Raw genomic sequence first — 18,138 nt, 5'->3', positions numbered from 1 at the left:
TTTCCTAACTTTACATAAAATCCATGACTGTCAATAATACTCATCCTCACTTATTTGTATGCAAAAGTATTTAACAGGTACTGACTGTGGATAAGAACTTTTGCTAATTACCCTAAAGACACAAAAAGAAATCGGGTGTTCTACCCTCTTTTAAAATTTATGACTTTTTTCCTTATAAAAGCCCCAGACACTTTGTAAATGTTAGGTTTTTCATTTTAATGTTAATAATAAAGAATATCCCATCAGTTTTACGGTTGTTTTCATGTTTCCTCCTATTTTCTACCACACCCCTCGCCAGCTCCGGTGAGAAGAGGAGGAGAAAGTGTTAATCATAAATTCCACGAGTTCGGGTACCTGCCAATGAAAACAGTATGCAAAGTCTGATTGGCTGGGATGCATGTGTTAAAAATGATTATGGGTTTGGGTGGGCTGTGCTTATAGGAATTCAGTGGTTATTTCACCTCCCCACATCCCATGTTGTCCTTGTTTTAAAATATTTTATTCATATTTAATATCTAAAATATTAGCGGCATCTTTGCTTGTCCTTAACCCACTGAATCTATTCTGTTTCTCTCTTTTCACTACCCTAGGATAAAAGAGGAAGGTTTGCAGACCTGTTGGATGCTAAATATTTGCGGACCACATTACAGATCTGGGTCATATGGTAGGAATGTAGTTACTTCAGCCCTGGCTGATGGCTCATTGGTTGCAGTATCTTCTTGTGCACCAAAAGGTTGCGGGTTCGATTCCTGGTCAGGGCACATATAGAAGACAACCAACTGATGTTTCTCTCTCTCTCTTTTCCCCTCCCTCTCTCTGTCTCTCTCTAAAAAAAAAAATCAATTAAAAAACCTATCATAGGTTGAGGATTTTAAAAAGGTAATTATATCAAAATGAGTTTTATAGAAATCCTACTAAAGTAAATCCACTCTGAATGCTACTGGGGAGAAAAACACAAGAAAGATCCCAGCAATCTCTTATTTTTACTAATACCACCAACCAAAGAAGTAAGTAAAATAACAATTTAAAAGAAAGAGAGAAAGAAAAGAATCCTAATTGTCCACAGTTTTTTTTATTTTTTCATCTCAACATAGGACCTCACTTTCTAACCCTTTGAAGTCTGGTTCACCACTACAAATCCACCTACATGCCAAAGTTAAAGACTGACTGTACCAAGTGTTGGGTGGATGTAAGGTAACAGGAACCGTTGCATTCACTGCTGATTAGAGTTCAAGTTAGTACAACCACTTTGGAGAACTGTTTGGAAAAATCTATGACAGTTGAAAATATGCATATCCTATGGCTCAGCAATTCCCCTCCTAGGCTTATACCCAACAGAAGTGAATACATACATTCACCAAAAGACATTTACATGAATGTCCATCGAATTATTTTATTTGTCACAGGCCCAAACTACAAACAACCCACATGTCCATCAACGACATAATGGGTAAATTGTGTTAGATTCATAAAGTGAAATACTGTACAATAATGAAGATGAGAAAACCAGGAGTCAACACTCGACACAGCTGAATCTCACAAAGTAATAACGAGCAAAGGAAGCCAGATGCCCATAATACATATGCTGTGATCCCACTTATTTAAAGATAGAAAATAGGCAAAATGAATCCTTGGGATTTGAATTCAGGAAAATGGTCGTCTATCTGCCTTCTTCTGATATAATCATTATTAATAGGTTGCTATGTCTCCCCTTGACACTTTAAAAATTTTAAAATACTGTTAATATTTGGAAATCAGCCAAATTAAAGCGATCGACTTTAATAACAAGGGGAGACATTTTGACTGTTTTCTTTTTAAATATTTAATTATGAAAATTTCCAAACACACGCGTAAGTAGAGAGGATACCAGGATGAACTTGGATTCGCTCATCACCCAGATCTGACGGTCATGGATATTCACCCTTATTAGCCTCAGCTACATTCTCCTGTGCTGAAGTGTTTCCAAGCAAGCCCCAGGCTTCTGACATTTCATCCCCAGATATGTCATTAAGGCTCAACTACTTGAGGGCATTTTCTTAGATGTCTGCAATCCTATAATCACACTGACAAGAGTAATGATCTTCAGGTTACTATCATCCAACACCCAGAACATACATGGTTTCCGCTGATTGTCCCCACGTGTTTTTTTTCAGCTGGCTTTTGCAACCATTTCTGAAAAACCGGGAGGCTGATATTTTTTTTTTCTTGACTTTGATAGATGAACTTTTCTGTATGTTATTTTTATATCTCATCAAAGACATCTAGTAAAGAATGGAGAGAAAATATAAAGCAAACACAAAAACCATCTGTGGCTCATCATAACTTGTTAAAGACCCTTAGTAATAGGCAGAATTCTAAAGTGACCCCACGATGACCCCAACTCCTGCTGATGCAATCAAACACCAACTCCGGTGCTGATGTGAAGAGGCTGAGAAGATGTAATTAAGATCACGGGCCTTAACACAGGGAGATGATTCGGATTCGGCAGGTGGGCCCCATCGAATCACTTGCGTCCTTAAAAGTAGAGAAGTTTCTCCAGCTGGGCAGAGAGCTGGAGAAGAGAAAACAGAAGAGGCAGGAGGAGAGGACAGAGAGACTCGAAGCATGAGAAGGTCTCGGCCCCATGCTGCTGGCTTTGAAGACAGGGAGTGAGGGAAGCAGGCAGAAGCTGAGAACAACTGGTCCACAGCCAGCGAGGAAACAGGTATGAGTTCTCCGGCCCCTCGGGGCTGAATTCTGCCAACCGTCTGGGTGAGCTTGGAAAATGGATTCTCCCCCCCAGAAAGGCCTAGGACCCGCCTACGCTTGCACGTTTGCCTCTGAGACTTGGAGCAGAGCGTGAGCCAGACCCATAGCGCTTCTGACCTCCAGAACTGCGAGATGCTGGACGTGTGTTGTTTTAAGCCACAAAGTTATGCTAACTCGTTACAGCAGCGACAGAAAACGAATCTAGGCTTCCAACTCCTTCACCGGGCCTGTGGGTCCGGCTAACCCGGCTCCTCCTGCTCTTGCAAATCTGTTTCCACGGTGTGGCCTCCAACCCCCAGATATGTGAGCCGGGGGGTTTTCCCGGCCCCCCCACCCAACCTCCTACCCCCAGCCTTCCACCCGAAGCCCTCTCACGTCTCCCTGCAGCTCTTGGTGGCACCCGCTTTTCTCATGTCCATCTTTTCTCACTCCCAGGCTGGGCATCTCTTTCGCCTACTACGGGGTCATCCTGGCCAGCACCGAGCTTCTGGAGCGGGACCTGGTCTGTGGTTCGAGGTCCGAGTCCGAGGCGATGGTGAGCGTGGGCGTCTCAGAGGAGAGCCAGAGCCCCTGCTACTGCCACATGTTTGCCCCCTCCGACTACCGGACCATGATTATCAGCACCGTTGGTGAAATTGCCCGTAAGTGTCTCTACGTATCGAGCCTCTCTCTGTTTCGGGTCAGGGACAGGCAGCTCAGCCCAGAGGGGAGAAGTGTGACCCTCCGTAGACGTGGCTCCTGCCTGGCAGAACTGAGCATGATTCGGGATCGTGGGACCCCGCTGACAGCCGCCCGCCCGTGTGGTTCGGGGTGGGGAGAAGTCTGGAGGAGCCGAGCTTTGAATTACGAAATCCTGTCCATTTTAAGATGTATTTTTTTCTTCACATTTAAAAAAATATATTTTTTTTTTATTGATTTCAGAGAAGGGAGAGAGAGAAACATCAGTGATGAGAATCACTGATTGGCTGCCTCTTGCACACCACGCACAGGGCAGATGAGCCCAAACCTGGCCACGTGCCCTGACTGGGAATCGAACCGTGACCTCTGGTTCATAGGTCGACCACTAAGCCACGCTGGCCAGGCTTTCTTCACATTTTAACATCTCTGAAATTGGGATGCATCTTACAATGGCGTGTTAGATTTTAATTTGCAGTACTGTTTCTGTCTTAGTAGACATAAAATAATGGTAATAACGGTACTTAAATTTCAGTGACACCTTGAATTTGATGAAAAACCATATACATTTAAAATATAGGCCTAGCAAGTAGGCAATTTACAACACACCTACATGGTAAGCACCCTGGACATGAAAAAATCCTTGATACACACCAGTGTTTGTCATTCTTGGACCCACGTGGGGAAAGTATGTTGAAGGCTGATGACAGTGTGAGGGTCTCGGCTGGAACACGCACACAATTTGTGAAGCTGCTTCTTCCTGAAATGAGGAGGAACCCATGCCGCCCGCCCAAGGTTCCAGAAATGGTCTTTGTCGTTTGCTTTCTAGTGAATCCTCTGAACATCCTGGGCATTAATTTCCTGGGCAGACGGCTGAGCCTGTCTATCACCATGGGCTGCACAGCTTTATTCTTCCTTCTCCTCAATATTTGCACTTCAAGGTATTTTCTCTCGGGTTGCTTCAAAATAATCGAGTTTTTGCAGTGGTTTTAAGATGGTATCTTCTAACCCAGTGGTCGGCAAACTGTGGCTCGGCAAACTGTGGCTCGGCAAACCGCAGCTCGAGAGCCACATGTGGCTCTTTGGCCCCTTCAGTGTGGCTCTTCCACAAAATACCAACTTCTGCGCATGGGCCACGAAGTTTCAATTGCACTGTATGTGCGCGCTCGCACGTGGTATTTTGTGGAAGAGCCACACTGAAGGGGCCAAAGAGACTCATGTGGCTCGCGAGCCGCAGTTTGTCGACCATGGTTCTACCCATAGTGTTTATTGGGAGGTCAGGGTCAAGTCTCTTTCACCAGGAGAGTAGAGAATGGCTGCTTGTTTGTCTAGAACAGGGGTGGGCAAACTTTTTGACTCGAGGGCCACAATGGGTTCTTAAACTGGACCGGAGGGCCGGAACAAAAGCATGGATGGAGTGTTTGTGTGAACTAATATAAATTCAAAGTAAACATCATTACATAAAAGGGTACGGTCTTTTTTTTTTTTTTAGTTTTATTCATTTCAAACGGGCCGGATCCAGCCCGCGGGCTGTAGTTTGCCCACGTCTGGTCTAGAATGATCTTACCTGGCATCTATGCTGGCACCTCCCTCTTCCCACTGACCCGGCCCCTCTTCAGCTATCACAGGATATGGGTGCCACTATGGGACTACAGTGGGGCCTTGACTTACGAGTGTCCCAACTAACGAGTTTTTTGAGATACCAGCTGTCTCTCGGCTGATTTTTTGCATTGAGTTGATAGAGTAATTTGAGTTAATGAGCTCTTTAACGAGCGCCTTAACGAGCTCGGTCTCAGAACGAATTAAACTCGTAAGTCAAGGCCCCACTGTACTCACTTCACTCACCAACATATTTAGGATCTTTATATCAAGCTTCCTGGAGAAATGGGACTCTCGTTGTTAACAAATTATCCTGACTATAAGTCAAGATAGTTTAGTCATATATAACATAACATAAAACAACACATACCTGTGGTGTGAAAATTCATTTAACTTTTAATTTGCCGCCCCAGAGTGGCCTCAGTTATAATATAAACCACTTACTCTGCAAACTATCTTCACCATTTTAGGGGAGTGGGGGCCAGGCTAGAATGGCACACTTTGGGGAGTGGAGAGGTCAGGGAGCAGGATTGAAGGTTCAAGTCGGGCATCTGCTTTAGGACCCCTCACCGGGCAGCTGGTCATCTGTGGGTGGGTGAGGGCATCTGTAACACACTTGGCCGGGGCCATGGAAGACACTGCGCGTTGCCTTTGGTAACCTTTCTCTTGCTTCCTGTTCCCTAGTGCCGGCCTCATCGGCTTCCTCTTTATGCTGAGGGCTTTGGTGGCTGCCAACTTCAACACCATCTACATTTACACCGCTGAGGTTAGTTTGGGGAAGGGTTGGTTTCTTCAGGGGGTGTAAGCTGAGCTACTGAGAAAGGATGTCCATCCATAGGTAACGCATCCCTGGCTTCTGTTGACTTTTGATGATTTTCTAAAAACATCCCATTACAATGATGCCAGAAGGTTGATTTGATAGCGAGTTTCCCCTGCTCCCTGAGTCTAGTGCAAGCCAGTGTCTGAGAAGAAAGATAGGACCTCCTCCCTTCTCCCTAGATAGCATTCATGTAAGACACAACCCCCTGGCCTAGCACCATGCTTTCAGAGAATAGGGCCCTAGCTGCATGTTGCTGTTAAAATGTAGAACTCCCGATTTCCCTCTTTTTGAAATTGGGATGTATTTTTCACCTTTATTCCTTTGAAAGGTCACACCCCCTTCATCTGTCATTTGCTGCATGTAGCTTACATTGAAATTCAATAGTAATAGTCTTTCTGAATTTACTGAATTGATACACCTACTATATGCAAGGCCCTGCCTGAGGGAGCTAGAGGCTCCTCTCATTAACCCTCACTTTAAAGAGCTAATATCCCTAGAAATGAGCAGTTTCTGGGGAGGAAACTTAACTGGTTTTGTCCTTCAGTGAGCTGGAGAAAGAAGTGCTGTCGGGACTGGTAAACTGCCTTTGTCGCCATTGCTGGAAATGTGAATGCTGTTCAGATTACAGACGTGACGTGTCAGACATGAGAGCCACAGGGAAATATTCTCCCCACCCAGACAAAAATAGGAAATGATGAGATATTTGGCATATACAGACACTTCATTAATTCCATTAACAACATCTTCTAAAATGATTTTGTGAATTTAGAATCAGTGTGTAATATGCTCTGCTTCTAAAGCTATATTTGCAATGTTCAGATTAACATTTTGGAATGTTTTCATTTAAAGGTCCTTTCTAAGTATTTTTTTTTCTGATACTTATTTTAAAAATCATCTATTATTCTATCTCCAAGAATTGTCAAAACCTGAACAAAAGACTTTATTAATATTATATAGAGAAAACATCACCATGTATCCAAATCCGTTATTTTCAGGTCCAGTCGGCAGCCTCATTTTCTAGAAAAAGCAAGCAAGCTCCCCTGGGACCCCCCCCCCCCCCCGGGAAGATTATTGTCGACGGAGACTATTTTTTTTTTTTTTTTTTGTTCATTTTGGATTTTTGTTTTTCCCTTGACAGGGGGGGGGCTAAAAAAAAAGGCCTAAAAAAAAGACCGCCTCCTTTTTTTTATGAAAAATAAAAAAACTGTTTTTTGAGTGTTGTATAGTATTGAGAGAAAATTCTCCAGTTTTTAAAAACCACCCTTTTAAATATTCTCCCTATAATCTCATTTGTTACATAACATTTGCTTTCTTATTCAACTTTTGCCCCTTCCTATAAGAATTCTGAATTAAGTACAGTTTAATGAGGTTTTACTATAAATGTAAGAAAGTTGCAGAAAGAAAGTAGATTACGTCATAAGATTTTGCAGTGAGAACATAGTGAGGATGTAGCATGTATCTAGCACTGTCTCTTTTTTAAATATGTTTTTATTGATTTTAGAGAAAGGAAGGAGAGGGAGGGAGGGAAAGAGAAAGAGAGAGAGAGAGAGAGAGAGAGAGAGAGAGAGAGAGAGAGAGAAAGAGAAAAACAATGATGAGAGAGAAACATTGATAGACCTCCTCCTGCATGTACTCGAACCCACAACCTGGGCATGTGCCCTAACTGGGAATCGAACCAGTGACCTTTCAGATGGCACTGTTTCTTTAAGGTTTCATTGAATCACTACTTGGGAAATATTTTCCTTCAGTAGAACCACCCTTATGCATTTTAGCTCTAAAGTGGAAATCTATCTGATTCCAGAGCTTGCTTTTTTAAAATTATATTTTGAATATTCAATTAAACATATAGTTTGGCCCTAGCTGATTTGGCTCAGTAGATAGAGCATCGGCCTGCAGACTGAAGGGTTCCAGGTTTGATTCTGGTCAAGGGCACATGCCTGGGTTGTGGGCTCGATCCCAGTATGGGGTGTGCAGGAGGCAGCCAATAAATGATTCTCTCTTATCATTGATGTTTCTATCTCTTTCTCCCTCTCCCTTCCTCTCCGAAATCAATAAAAAGACATAAAAAAATACAGAGTTAGGAATTTGCTCACTTAAAGGATAATTTCTAAGTGCTTATTCTTTTTGTGATAGTTATAAAGTTTAAAAATTCAAAGTAGTGTACCTGAGAAAATGAATGTCTTCTATGTCCTATATAGAATATTTGGTATTTAATGTACAGGTGCAGACAAAAGTAGGTTTTCAGTTGTGAGTATGCTAACCTCAGTTTATTCTTGTATTATTAGTTATTAATTATTGTATTATTATTAGTAGTAGTATCCTTACTTATGATTTATCTTTGAGGTAATGAGGGCTGGTAATTTCCTGCTTTTGCCCACCCCTGTAGACACCAAAGCCTGACCCGGGGAGGGAAGGGCAGGCGAGAAGGAAGAGGCCTGGACTAACTGGTGCTCTGTGCTCTCCCTCCAGGTCTACCCCACCACCATGCGCGCTTTGGGGATGGGGACCAGCGGCTCTCTGTGTCGCATTGGAGCAATGGTGGCACCATTTATATCCCAGGTACACCCAGGAGTCTCTGCAGGCGGGTGGGCTTAAGGGAGGTGGGTAAAGAGGGACCGGGTCCCTTTGGGGTAAGGGTGTAACCAGGATTTCTGTTTACTCGAGGAGTTTTCTTGAGATGCCGTTGTTCACTGTTTGGTGAATTTGGATAGGGACGGAAGCTCAATACTGCCCAAGCTCCCACCAGTCCCATGCAGGTGTTGCATCGCGAGCAGGGTTTGGGTTTTGTTGGTGCTGTTGGGGGAGGATGCCGAAGAAATGGGTGATACTAGGGGCTTGTGCAGTTGGATGACAATGAGCTCTACCTGGGGTGCAATTGAACAACAGAGCCGAGGTGCTGGGAGGTGGCCTTGGACACGGGAGGTCCAGTGCTCAGGCAAATCAGACACAGGCTGGGGCAAATCCAGGTATAGAATAATAGGAGTTATGGGTTATATAGTCCAAGAAAGTAGAAAAGGGGAGATTTGATTACAAGTATTAAAGCCTCAACAAATGTAGACGGGACCAGTACAGGCCCCTTACCAGTAGATCAGGCACCGCCTTCCCACTTATTCTGGGAAATGGCAAGAAGTCAGGTGCCTTGCCGGGCATGCCTAGGTTCAGCGGAGTCAGGCCTGCGGGTCCTGCTATAGATGGTTGAGGTCCTTCCTGCATGTATGTATCCTTGGACTTCACCCCAAGTTTTGTGTTCTAGGCCCCTCTAGGCATGGCCGCGTAGCTGTGGGGACTATAGGGTCTGGGTAACACAAGTAAGACTGTTTTTCGTGGCCAGGCTTAACATGGTGCCACATCAAAAGAAACTCAGTCCAGCATCCTATCAAAGCACTGAAAACATTTTAAATCTTTACAAAAGCCCCTTAAAGGGGTGTCCATGGGGAAGTGCATTCGTAACTCCCAGCAAAACCTTTCAAAATCCTCTTTGCCTGCCTCACTCCTGTTGTCACCAATGGTGTGGCAGTCGCACCATCTCCAGTCTCATCCCCTCAATCTCATCACCCCTCAAAGTTCAAACTCTACCAAACGCCGCCTGAACTAGCTCTTCTCTGGCCCCTCCTACAGCCTTCCAGAGCTCTCGGCTGTCTCTTGAGCAGCTCTGTGCTGCTCCTCACTGAAATCATATAGCCTCTCAGGATTCAAAGAAAGCTGGATACACAGAGTCTCTTTGTTAGGAATCAGGGTTTCTTCACTTAAGAACCTATTGTGGTGACTCATTTGACAAGCTGTTTTTGGAGGAATTCCCTACAACTTCTAGATGCCCTCATACAGTTTGCCAGTTAGACCACCACAAAGGACTCAATTATAGAATAGAATTTCTTTTATCTCAGTTCTACATTCAATCAGCACTTCCTGCACACTTACCCTATGCCTGGCATCATTCTAGTTCTATTTATTTGTTAGTATCACGTGGTAATCTGGTTGCTGTCACATTGCAGCTTGAAATTAGCATGGTGGTAGTTGAGACCGAAGTATGAAGAGTTGACAACTTGTAAAGGGAAATAGCATTTCAAGTAGGATGGCAGCTGATACAAAGACCCAGAGATGGGACAGATATTGGTTGTTCCAGGAATAGGAACTGGCTTTGGTGAGCAAAGTGGAGGGACGTGCAGGGGAGAATGTCCCTTACAGATGTGTTGAGGACTTTGGATATTGTCCCTCAGGAGTAATGGGAAATAATTTAAGGGTTTTAAGTGGTGAGGGACACAATCAGTTTTGCATTTTAAAAGAATGCTCTGGTTGCTTATATAGATAGTGATTTGGGGGATGGGCAGCAGACAAGGGTGGAACAAGTTTATAATAAGACTCTTAATTTCACATCGCCATGTACTATTCACATGAAAAGGGAGATTTCAGAATTCTAGAAAAACCCTTTCTCTTATAGGGTAAAGATATAGGAAAAGACTATCTAAAAATTTTAAATTTCTGCACAGAAAAAAATTTATCATAGATAAGGATGAAAGACAAACCTTAATCTTTCAAGGGTCTCAAAAAAAAAACTCTAATTGAATCGTCACAGACGAGCTATGATTTTCTTGTCTTATCAAATACCTTTTCTCCAAAAGCATGAAAACCCAGTCCGTCAATGCAGAAGATGGTTCACAGAGCTTCACAAGTTAACGGGAAGGAATGATAACATTCAGTTTCTATTTCCATAAATAGACATAAACTTATTGAGGAACTGTACAGGGATAAACTTGGGAACTAGTTAAAGTGGTTAGGACAACTTTTGATCAGTAAATGTGCTGTCATAGGGAAAAGAGTCCAGTGTGAACTGAATTCAACTTTGATGTGTCCAGAGGTGACTGGTGTTTTAAAGAGAGGATGGGGAACTAGGATGGCAGGATCTGTAGAGTCAGGGAGGTGAGAAATTGCAGAAAGCAAGAAGGGAGCTTGGTCCATGCGAGACCCAGACAGGAGCCGTACATTCAGGTGTCCCTGGACAGACAGCAAATTCTTGTGGCAGCCCGAGTCATCTCCAGTAGGCACTTTAAGGGGGGCTAGAGTTATCCTAGGGATGTGGCCTTGAACTATTAGGAACTATGTTAGTGTTTATTCAAGTCTTTATAGACCAGGATTGAGGCCTAGGTGAGAAGAGGCTCAGAGGAGCCTGGCTAGTGTTAGGTCGCCGAAGGGGGAACGCATGAGGCCAGAATGGTGAGGGATCACGAATTTATTCGATCAAACGCACGCCAGGTGGCTGAGCCTGGATGGCTCCAGAACCCAGTGATGGGAGTCAGCGGTGTTTAAAGGACTTTTGGCGGGCTTTTTCTGGGCGGGGAATTCTCTGTGCAGGTCTGAAGGGGAGAGATAATGGAATGTGGTCTCAGCAAGTAAAGTGTGGTCTCAGCAAAAGGGAATGTCCGTAGTGAAATGCCCTGGAAAGTCAGTTCCTGGGGGGAGGGGTATCGATTCAATTGCTCGATCAAACCTAACAGCTAGGAGTCTTTGTCAATGTCAAGTGTGGTTCATAAATATGTTTGTGTTTATTGTATTTTCCGTGACTTAAGAGATTTCCAAAGGCAATTTTTTTCTACCATGCTGAAAACAAATAATTAAAACTAAAATGAAAATTTCACTACCTAATATTTTACTAGAGATAACAAATACAAACATTTTAATGAAGCTCTTTCAATATATTTAAGTACTAGTGCCCCGGTGCATGGATTTGTGCACATTGAAAAAAAATTAATAAGAAGGTGGCCAGCGGGGCAGGACTGGGTGAGACAGGCTGGAAACGCCCTGGAGCCAATCTCCCACAGTCCTTCCTGAAGCGGCGCTGGGGCTCGAAGGGTGCCTGCAGTGTGACCGGTGGGGTCCCTCAGCCTGGCCTGCAGGGATCAGGCTGAAACTGGCTCTCCAACATCCCCTGAGGGGTCTTGGATTGCAAGAGGGTGGTTCTCGGGTGACACACCCTGGAATCAGGCTCCCTCCTCGCTGGTTCTGGGGTGCGTCACCCGAGAACCATTGCTGCCAAGTCACCGCAGCTCAGCAGCTCCTGCGTTGAGCATCTGCCCCCTGGTGGTCAGTGTGAGTCATAGCTACCGGTCAGAGTGTCTGCCCCCTGATGGTCATTGTGCATCATAACTACTGGTCAGACTGTCGCTTAGCCTTTTATATATATAGATATGTATATATTTGCATATATATTTACCCAAATTTGATCATAGTTCATTAGTTCATATACTTTTAAAATTGAGATATAATTGACATTATATGACATTATATTACTTTCAGGTATACAACATAATGATTTGATATATATGTATTAACAGAATAATCACTTCAGTAAGTCTAGTTAACATCCATCACCACTCATTTTTCTTTTCTTGTGATGAGAATTTTAAGATTATCTTAGCAACTTTCAAGTATAGAATACTATATTGTTAACTATACTCATCATGCTGTATGTTATATCCCCAGGATTTGTTTATTTTATAACTGGAAGTTTGTATCTTTTCACACCCCCCTTACCCACTTTGCCGCCTTCCCCAAACTCCCCACCTCCAGCACCTCTTGTAACCCTCAGTTTGTTCTCCGTGTTTGAGTCTGTTTCTATTTCTCTCCTATGCAATTTGATGTGGTTTTTTCTCTTGTGCCTGATGTATAGGAGGTATTCAGCTAGCTTTGGGTTTTTTTCCAGAGGAAACTGTTGCATGTGTGACTGTAGGTTCAGTGTGTCAGGGGAGGAGGAGAGTTCTGAACCTTCATATACTTTCTATAGTTTGCTTTTTGCACTGAAAAATACATTGTAGACATTTTTTCATGTCAATAAATATTAAAAAATGCCTTTCAAAAGTTACCTTTCAATTCCTTTATCTGTTCCATTTTGAATATCTAGACTATTTCAGATACTTTTTTATTATAAACAACAGTAGTGAGCATCCTTGTGCTTACATTTTTTATGTTTCAGAGATGGAGAGAGAGAGATAGAAACATCCTCTCCTGGGAATCAAGCCCGAAATCCAGGCATGTGTCCTGACCAGGAATTGAACTGGTGACCTCCTGGTTCATGTGTTGACACTCAAACACTGAGCTACATCGGCTGGGCCTTGGGCCTTACATTTTCATCTAGCTATGCAGTTATCTCCTTTGGATATATTCCTAGAAATTGGATTGGTAGGTCAAAGAGTCCGTTCATTTTCCATTTTGGTATATTGTGCTAAAATTCCCTTTAGGAAGGTTGTACCAATGCCTAAGAGCCCCACTATTTCACATACTTGCCAACTGGTTTTGTTAGTCTTTTCATCTTTGCCAATCTCACTGTCCATAAATGGTATCTCTTTGTTATTATAATTAGTATTTCTTTGATAAGGAACGAACCTGAATTGTTCTTTTCATATTTTAATTGGGTGTTTCATGTTTTTTTTAGCTTGCCCATTCAGGTCCTTGCCTGTTTTTCAATTCAGTTTTTAAAACACTAACCTGTAAGAGTCCTTCATATACATAAAGGATTTTAACTATTTTTCTGTCATGTTGCAAATATTAACCCCTCCCAACTTTCCAATTTCTTTCATTCTTGTCTATGTTCTCCTTTCTTTAGGTTTTTATACATTTAGACTTATCAATATTTTTCTCCACAATTTCTGGGTTCTATGATAAGGATTATGAAAATCCACATCTGTCGCTTCTAGTCCAGTGGTTCTCAACCTGTGGGTCGTGACCCCTTTGGCGGTCGAACGACCCTTTCACAGGGATCGCCTCAGACCATCCTGCATATCAGATATTTACATTACGATTCATAACAGTAGCAACATTACAGTTATGAAGTAGCAACGAAGATAATTTTATGGTTGGGTCACAACATGAGGAACTGGATTTAAAGGGCCAGAAGGTTGAGAACCACTGTGGGGAGAGGACTAAACTTAAGGTTAAACTTATTGAAGCATAATGTCCATGTAAAATGCTTCATAATCATAAGCGACAACTTAATCAATTTTCACAAAGTGAGTGAATCCCAGAAATCCTTGACATGCCTTCTTCTAGGCCATTGAAGTATTTATTCATCAAAGGATGAAGTCTCGTTCAGGAAACAGTTCTCTGATTTCCCACATGGCAGGCCAGTTGTCCCTACACTATTTATTGAATAACCTAGTTTTTACTCTTCAATAGAAATGTCTGTTTGCTCATATTCCCACATTCCTTGGTCTATATTTAGTCTCACTATTTTAGTCCATTGATCTGTCTGGTATTGTCACTGTCATATGATATTGTTGAATGAAATTTATATTACAATACCAAAACTGGCTACAAAAGCACCACCTCATTGCTCTTCTCAGATATACTTTAGAATCATTGTTACATTCTGCCTCCCTTGTCTGCCCAAAACCTATTAAAATTTTATTTATGTATATATTTTTTAAAATATATTTTTATTGATTTCAGAGGGGAAGGGAGAGGGAGAGTTAGAAACATCAATGATGAAAGAGAATCATTGGTCGGCTGCCTCCTGCACACCCCACAACCTAGGCATGTGCACTGACTGGGATTTGGATTTCGATCTCCTGGTTCATAGGTTGACGTTCAACCACTGAGCCACACCAGCTGGGCCCTATTAAGATTTTAATTGTTAACTTGTTAAATGTATCAGTTAATGTAGTAAAAATGGACTTCTTTTTAGTGTTGTCTTTCTAAGATTATGGTTTGTGTTTCCATTTGTTTGGTGTTCCTTCTACAACCCTTGCTGAGATTTTATTGTTTTCTTAAAATAGATCCTGCATGTCTTGTTTATTCTTAGGCATTTTATGGTTTTTCATTGTTATTGTGAATAGATTTTTTTCATTATAATTTCTAGTCTAACATTCTAACAAGTAATTTGTATTTAGAGAGGCTATTGAGTTTTTTTTGTCTATTGATTTTTAAAAAGCCAGCTCATTCTGGATGGTTTTTCATTTGAGTTGAGTTTTTCAGATTTATAATTGTATCCTGTGATTTTATTTCTCCATGTCGAATCCTTCTACTTGGCATTTTAATGTGCTTAAGGTTTCATAGCTTACAAAATGTAAACTCAACCCTGTTAACTATCTCTTTCCAGCCAAATTACTTAAGAGGGTTCCTTCTCTTCACTGTTCTCATTTCCTTCTCCCCACTCGCACTGCCACCTCTCCAGCCTGGCTGCAGCCATCCCTACTCTACCACAATGAATCTTGGCAAGGTCTCTGAGAGACCTCCACATCTCTAAATCCAAATATTGTTTTAATCCCCCATCTCATGTGACCTCTCCCTCACGTTAGGGACTGATGGCCATGCCTTTGTTCTCTATCCCCTTCCCATGCCAACCATCGCCTTGCCCTCTGGTTGTTTTCTTCCTACATCTTCGGCTATTCCTTCTCTATCTCTTTGTAGTATATTATCCTCTACTCTAATTTTTGAGGATTCTTATTACTCAACATTAGACCCTCATCTTTTCATATTTTACTCTCCACTTAGATGATTTCACCTGTTTTTATTTTAATTATCAACTATGTGCTCATGACGCCCAAATTTATATCTCTAGACTAGGCCTTTCTTCTGAACTGCAGTTTCATACATCCAGTCACCTCTTCAACATTTCCATTTGAATGTCTCAAAATCATCTTAAATTCGGCATGTCCAAAATTCAATCATGACATTTCTCCCCAAACCCACACTTCTTCCAGTTTCCAACCTGGAGTTGTCCTCTATTCCCTTCTCTTTTATCATCATATTCAATCCTCAAACCATGTGGCTTAACATCCCAATAGATGCTGGATCATCACCTTATCTACTTTTCCACCACCAGCATCACTCTGGTTGAAACTACCATCACCTGTCATTGGACTGCTAATAGAGTCCTGACTGGTCTCCTTCTGTGTGCTCTTCCTCTCATTCAACTCATTTTCTTTACTGCATCCATGTAGATCTTCTGTTATTCTTGTGCTTATAACCCTTTATCGTATTGCTCCTTCTCTTCCTCATAGACAAAGACAAAAATCCTCAACATGATTTACAGGGCTCTACCATTGAGAGGCTATTGAGGCCCCTATCTGGTACTCTTCCCTGCTGTTTACTTAGCTATAAACAATCTGGTTCTTGTAGTTTATTCAAACCACCACAAATTCTTCCCCTCCCTGGGGTTTTCTCAATTGCTGGTACTGGAAACCCTTATCCCTTCCTACTCCATCTCCACCCCCCAGTTAGCTATGATTCATTCCCTGCTTAAGAAAGCCCTCCCTCTTGCCCTAAACTAAGTTTGGTCTCCCTGTTAAGAGCTCTTTTAGCACTTTGAGATTTTCCTTCATGTTGCTGATCAGATTGTAGTTGCCTATTTATCAGACTAAAATCTATCTCTCCCAATAGACTTTAGGCCCCATGGGGACGGATGTGTGCATATTTTGCTAATTTCTTTACTCCTAGCTCATTCTCCAGGACCTGGAATATATAGTGGGTACTCAGAACGTTTTGTGAGTGATGTTTCTAACTGGCCACTTTGTATAAAGAAAATGAATTTATTTTTCCTATTAATTTTGTATCCAACTATTTTATTGAAATATCAGGGATCAGTTTGGGTCCTCAGAGAAGCAGATGCCACCATGGACTTACATATGCAAGAGATTTACTGGGAAGTACCTGGAAGGGGGAATGGGAAGGAGCAGGAGTGGGCAAGGAGAGCCTTCAGGTCATGCTGCAGGTGTGACAGCAGAGGACCTCATTTAGCCAGTGTTTTCCTCTTTCAGAGAAGCACTGTGTTTTATGTGCCCGTATTTTATTAAATGTTGAATCAATGCATATAGATGACATGGTGGCTGGTTTGTGTGTGTGTGTGTGTTTTATCTTTCCTAGGTTCTCATTGTCATCCAGGTTTCATTAAAAAGAAATAAACGTTTCTTCTTTCCCTGGACTCTGTTCCTTAGAAATTTGGCACTTTTGAGGCTGTACTTGTTAGTCACTTTTTTGGGGTTGTTTCTGTTGGTTTTATATCTGGGAGTAAATGTCAGGAAACATTTTTATTGAATATCTAATTATTCAAATTTATAAGCAAAGAACTGGGGGTAGTATTTTTATGGCTCTCTTCATCCTCTGTATTAGTGATTATTTCTTTCACATTCTTAATTCCATGCTTATAGGATTTTTTCACTTTAAAAATTGTTATTTTTAAAAAAATATGTTTTTATTTATTTCAAAGAGGGAGGGAGATAGAAATATCAATGATGAGAAAGAATCATTGATTAGCTGCCTCCTGCATGCCCCCTACCGGGGATGCTAGCCCACAACCCAGACCTGTGTCCTGCCTGGGAATTGAACTGTGACCTCATGGTTCAATATACCAGGGGTAGGTCGCTGCTCAACCCTTGAGCCACATCGGTGGGCTATGATTTTTCACTTTCATAATTAGCTTTATTTTTTTTCTAAAATAGCTCTTGGATTACTTTATCAAGTCTGCCTGTTTCTGTTTTTAATTTATTCATTTAGGCTTTTGTTTTTATGAATTCTTTTACACTAATTGCATAGGTTTATTAGCTTTTTATTTTACTTCTTGGGTCAAAAGTACAGTTCAGTGTTTATTTATATTAACAAGGTTTACAATCATTTGGGGATTTTTTTCTAAATATAAAAATATGTTTGTTGTAAAACTTCAAATACAGAAATGTAGAACCAAGAAAGGAAAAATTCCTTGTAATTTGATCACCAAAGATAACTGTCTCTCTTAATAGTTTGGGGTATATTCTTCCAAATGCTTTTCTAGGCATATATTTTTCTCTCTTTTGGTGTGCCTGTGCACCAGTAGTAGTATTTGTATACATATAAATGTGCATATGTATTTTTTATATTTGCGGTGTATGTATTATATACACACAGATGTATGTATAAGTGTAGATGTACTTTTTACTTAGTTACATACATGTTTCAGGTCTCCGAGGGAGCAGGACAGGCCTCTCACAGATCTGAAATGGCCTGAGGACAAGGAGAGCAGGTTGCCTGGGGTTTCTATTTTGGTTAGATGGAGAGTTCTCATGCTAGGGCAGGGGCTTGTGTAATTCAAATCTCCTGCCAGTGCCATAGGAAGGAGCACTCAGGCTTTTTGTAAGTTTGTCCAGAAGTTGGAGAACAAGGGAAAGTGAGGAGGGTGAAGCTTAAAGGCTGTCAGTAGCCATCAAATAGATGTGTTTACATCTTTATGCTGTGTTTCTACATGTATGTGAGTGTGTATGTAGACAGGCCCGTGTATAACTCCTACCTCTCTATCTATCTATCTATCTATCTATCTATCTATCTATCTATCT

General features: G+C 41.7%; 1 protein-coding gene across 3 annotated transcripts in view; it reads left to right on the top strand.

Moving 5' to 3' along the window:
- Positions 1-18,138, top strand: part of SVOPL (SVOP like) — a 51,479-nt gene that overhangs the window by 20,095 nt on the left and 13,246 nt on the right. For all 3 annotated transcript variants that reach the window (XM_023745310.1, XM_023745309.1, XM_023745311.1), the window contains 5 exons: positions 591-664; positions 3,184-3,389; positions 4,253-4,364; positions 5,707-5,788; positions 8,312-8,401. In XM_023745310.1, coding sequence (XP_023601078.1) covers positions 591-664; positions 3,184-3,389; positions 4,253-4,364; positions 5,707-5,788; positions 8,312-8,401 — 564 coding nt within the window. The remainder of the gene's footprint in view (positions 1-590; positions 665-3,183; positions 3,390-4,252; positions 4,365-5,706; positions 5,789-8,311; positions 8,402-18,138) is intronic.

The sequence above is a fragment of the Myotis lucifugus genome, unplaced genomic scaffold, assembly GCF_000147115.1.
Source record: "Myotis lucifugus unplaced genomic scaffold, Myoluc2.0 scaffold_532, whole genome shotgun sequence".
NCBI classification, from domain to species: domain Eukaryota; kingdom Metazoa; phylum Chordata; class Mammalia; order Chiroptera; family Vespertilionidae; genus Myotis; species Myotis lucifugus.
This window is presented reverse-complemented; position numbering and strand designations above follow the sequence as displayed.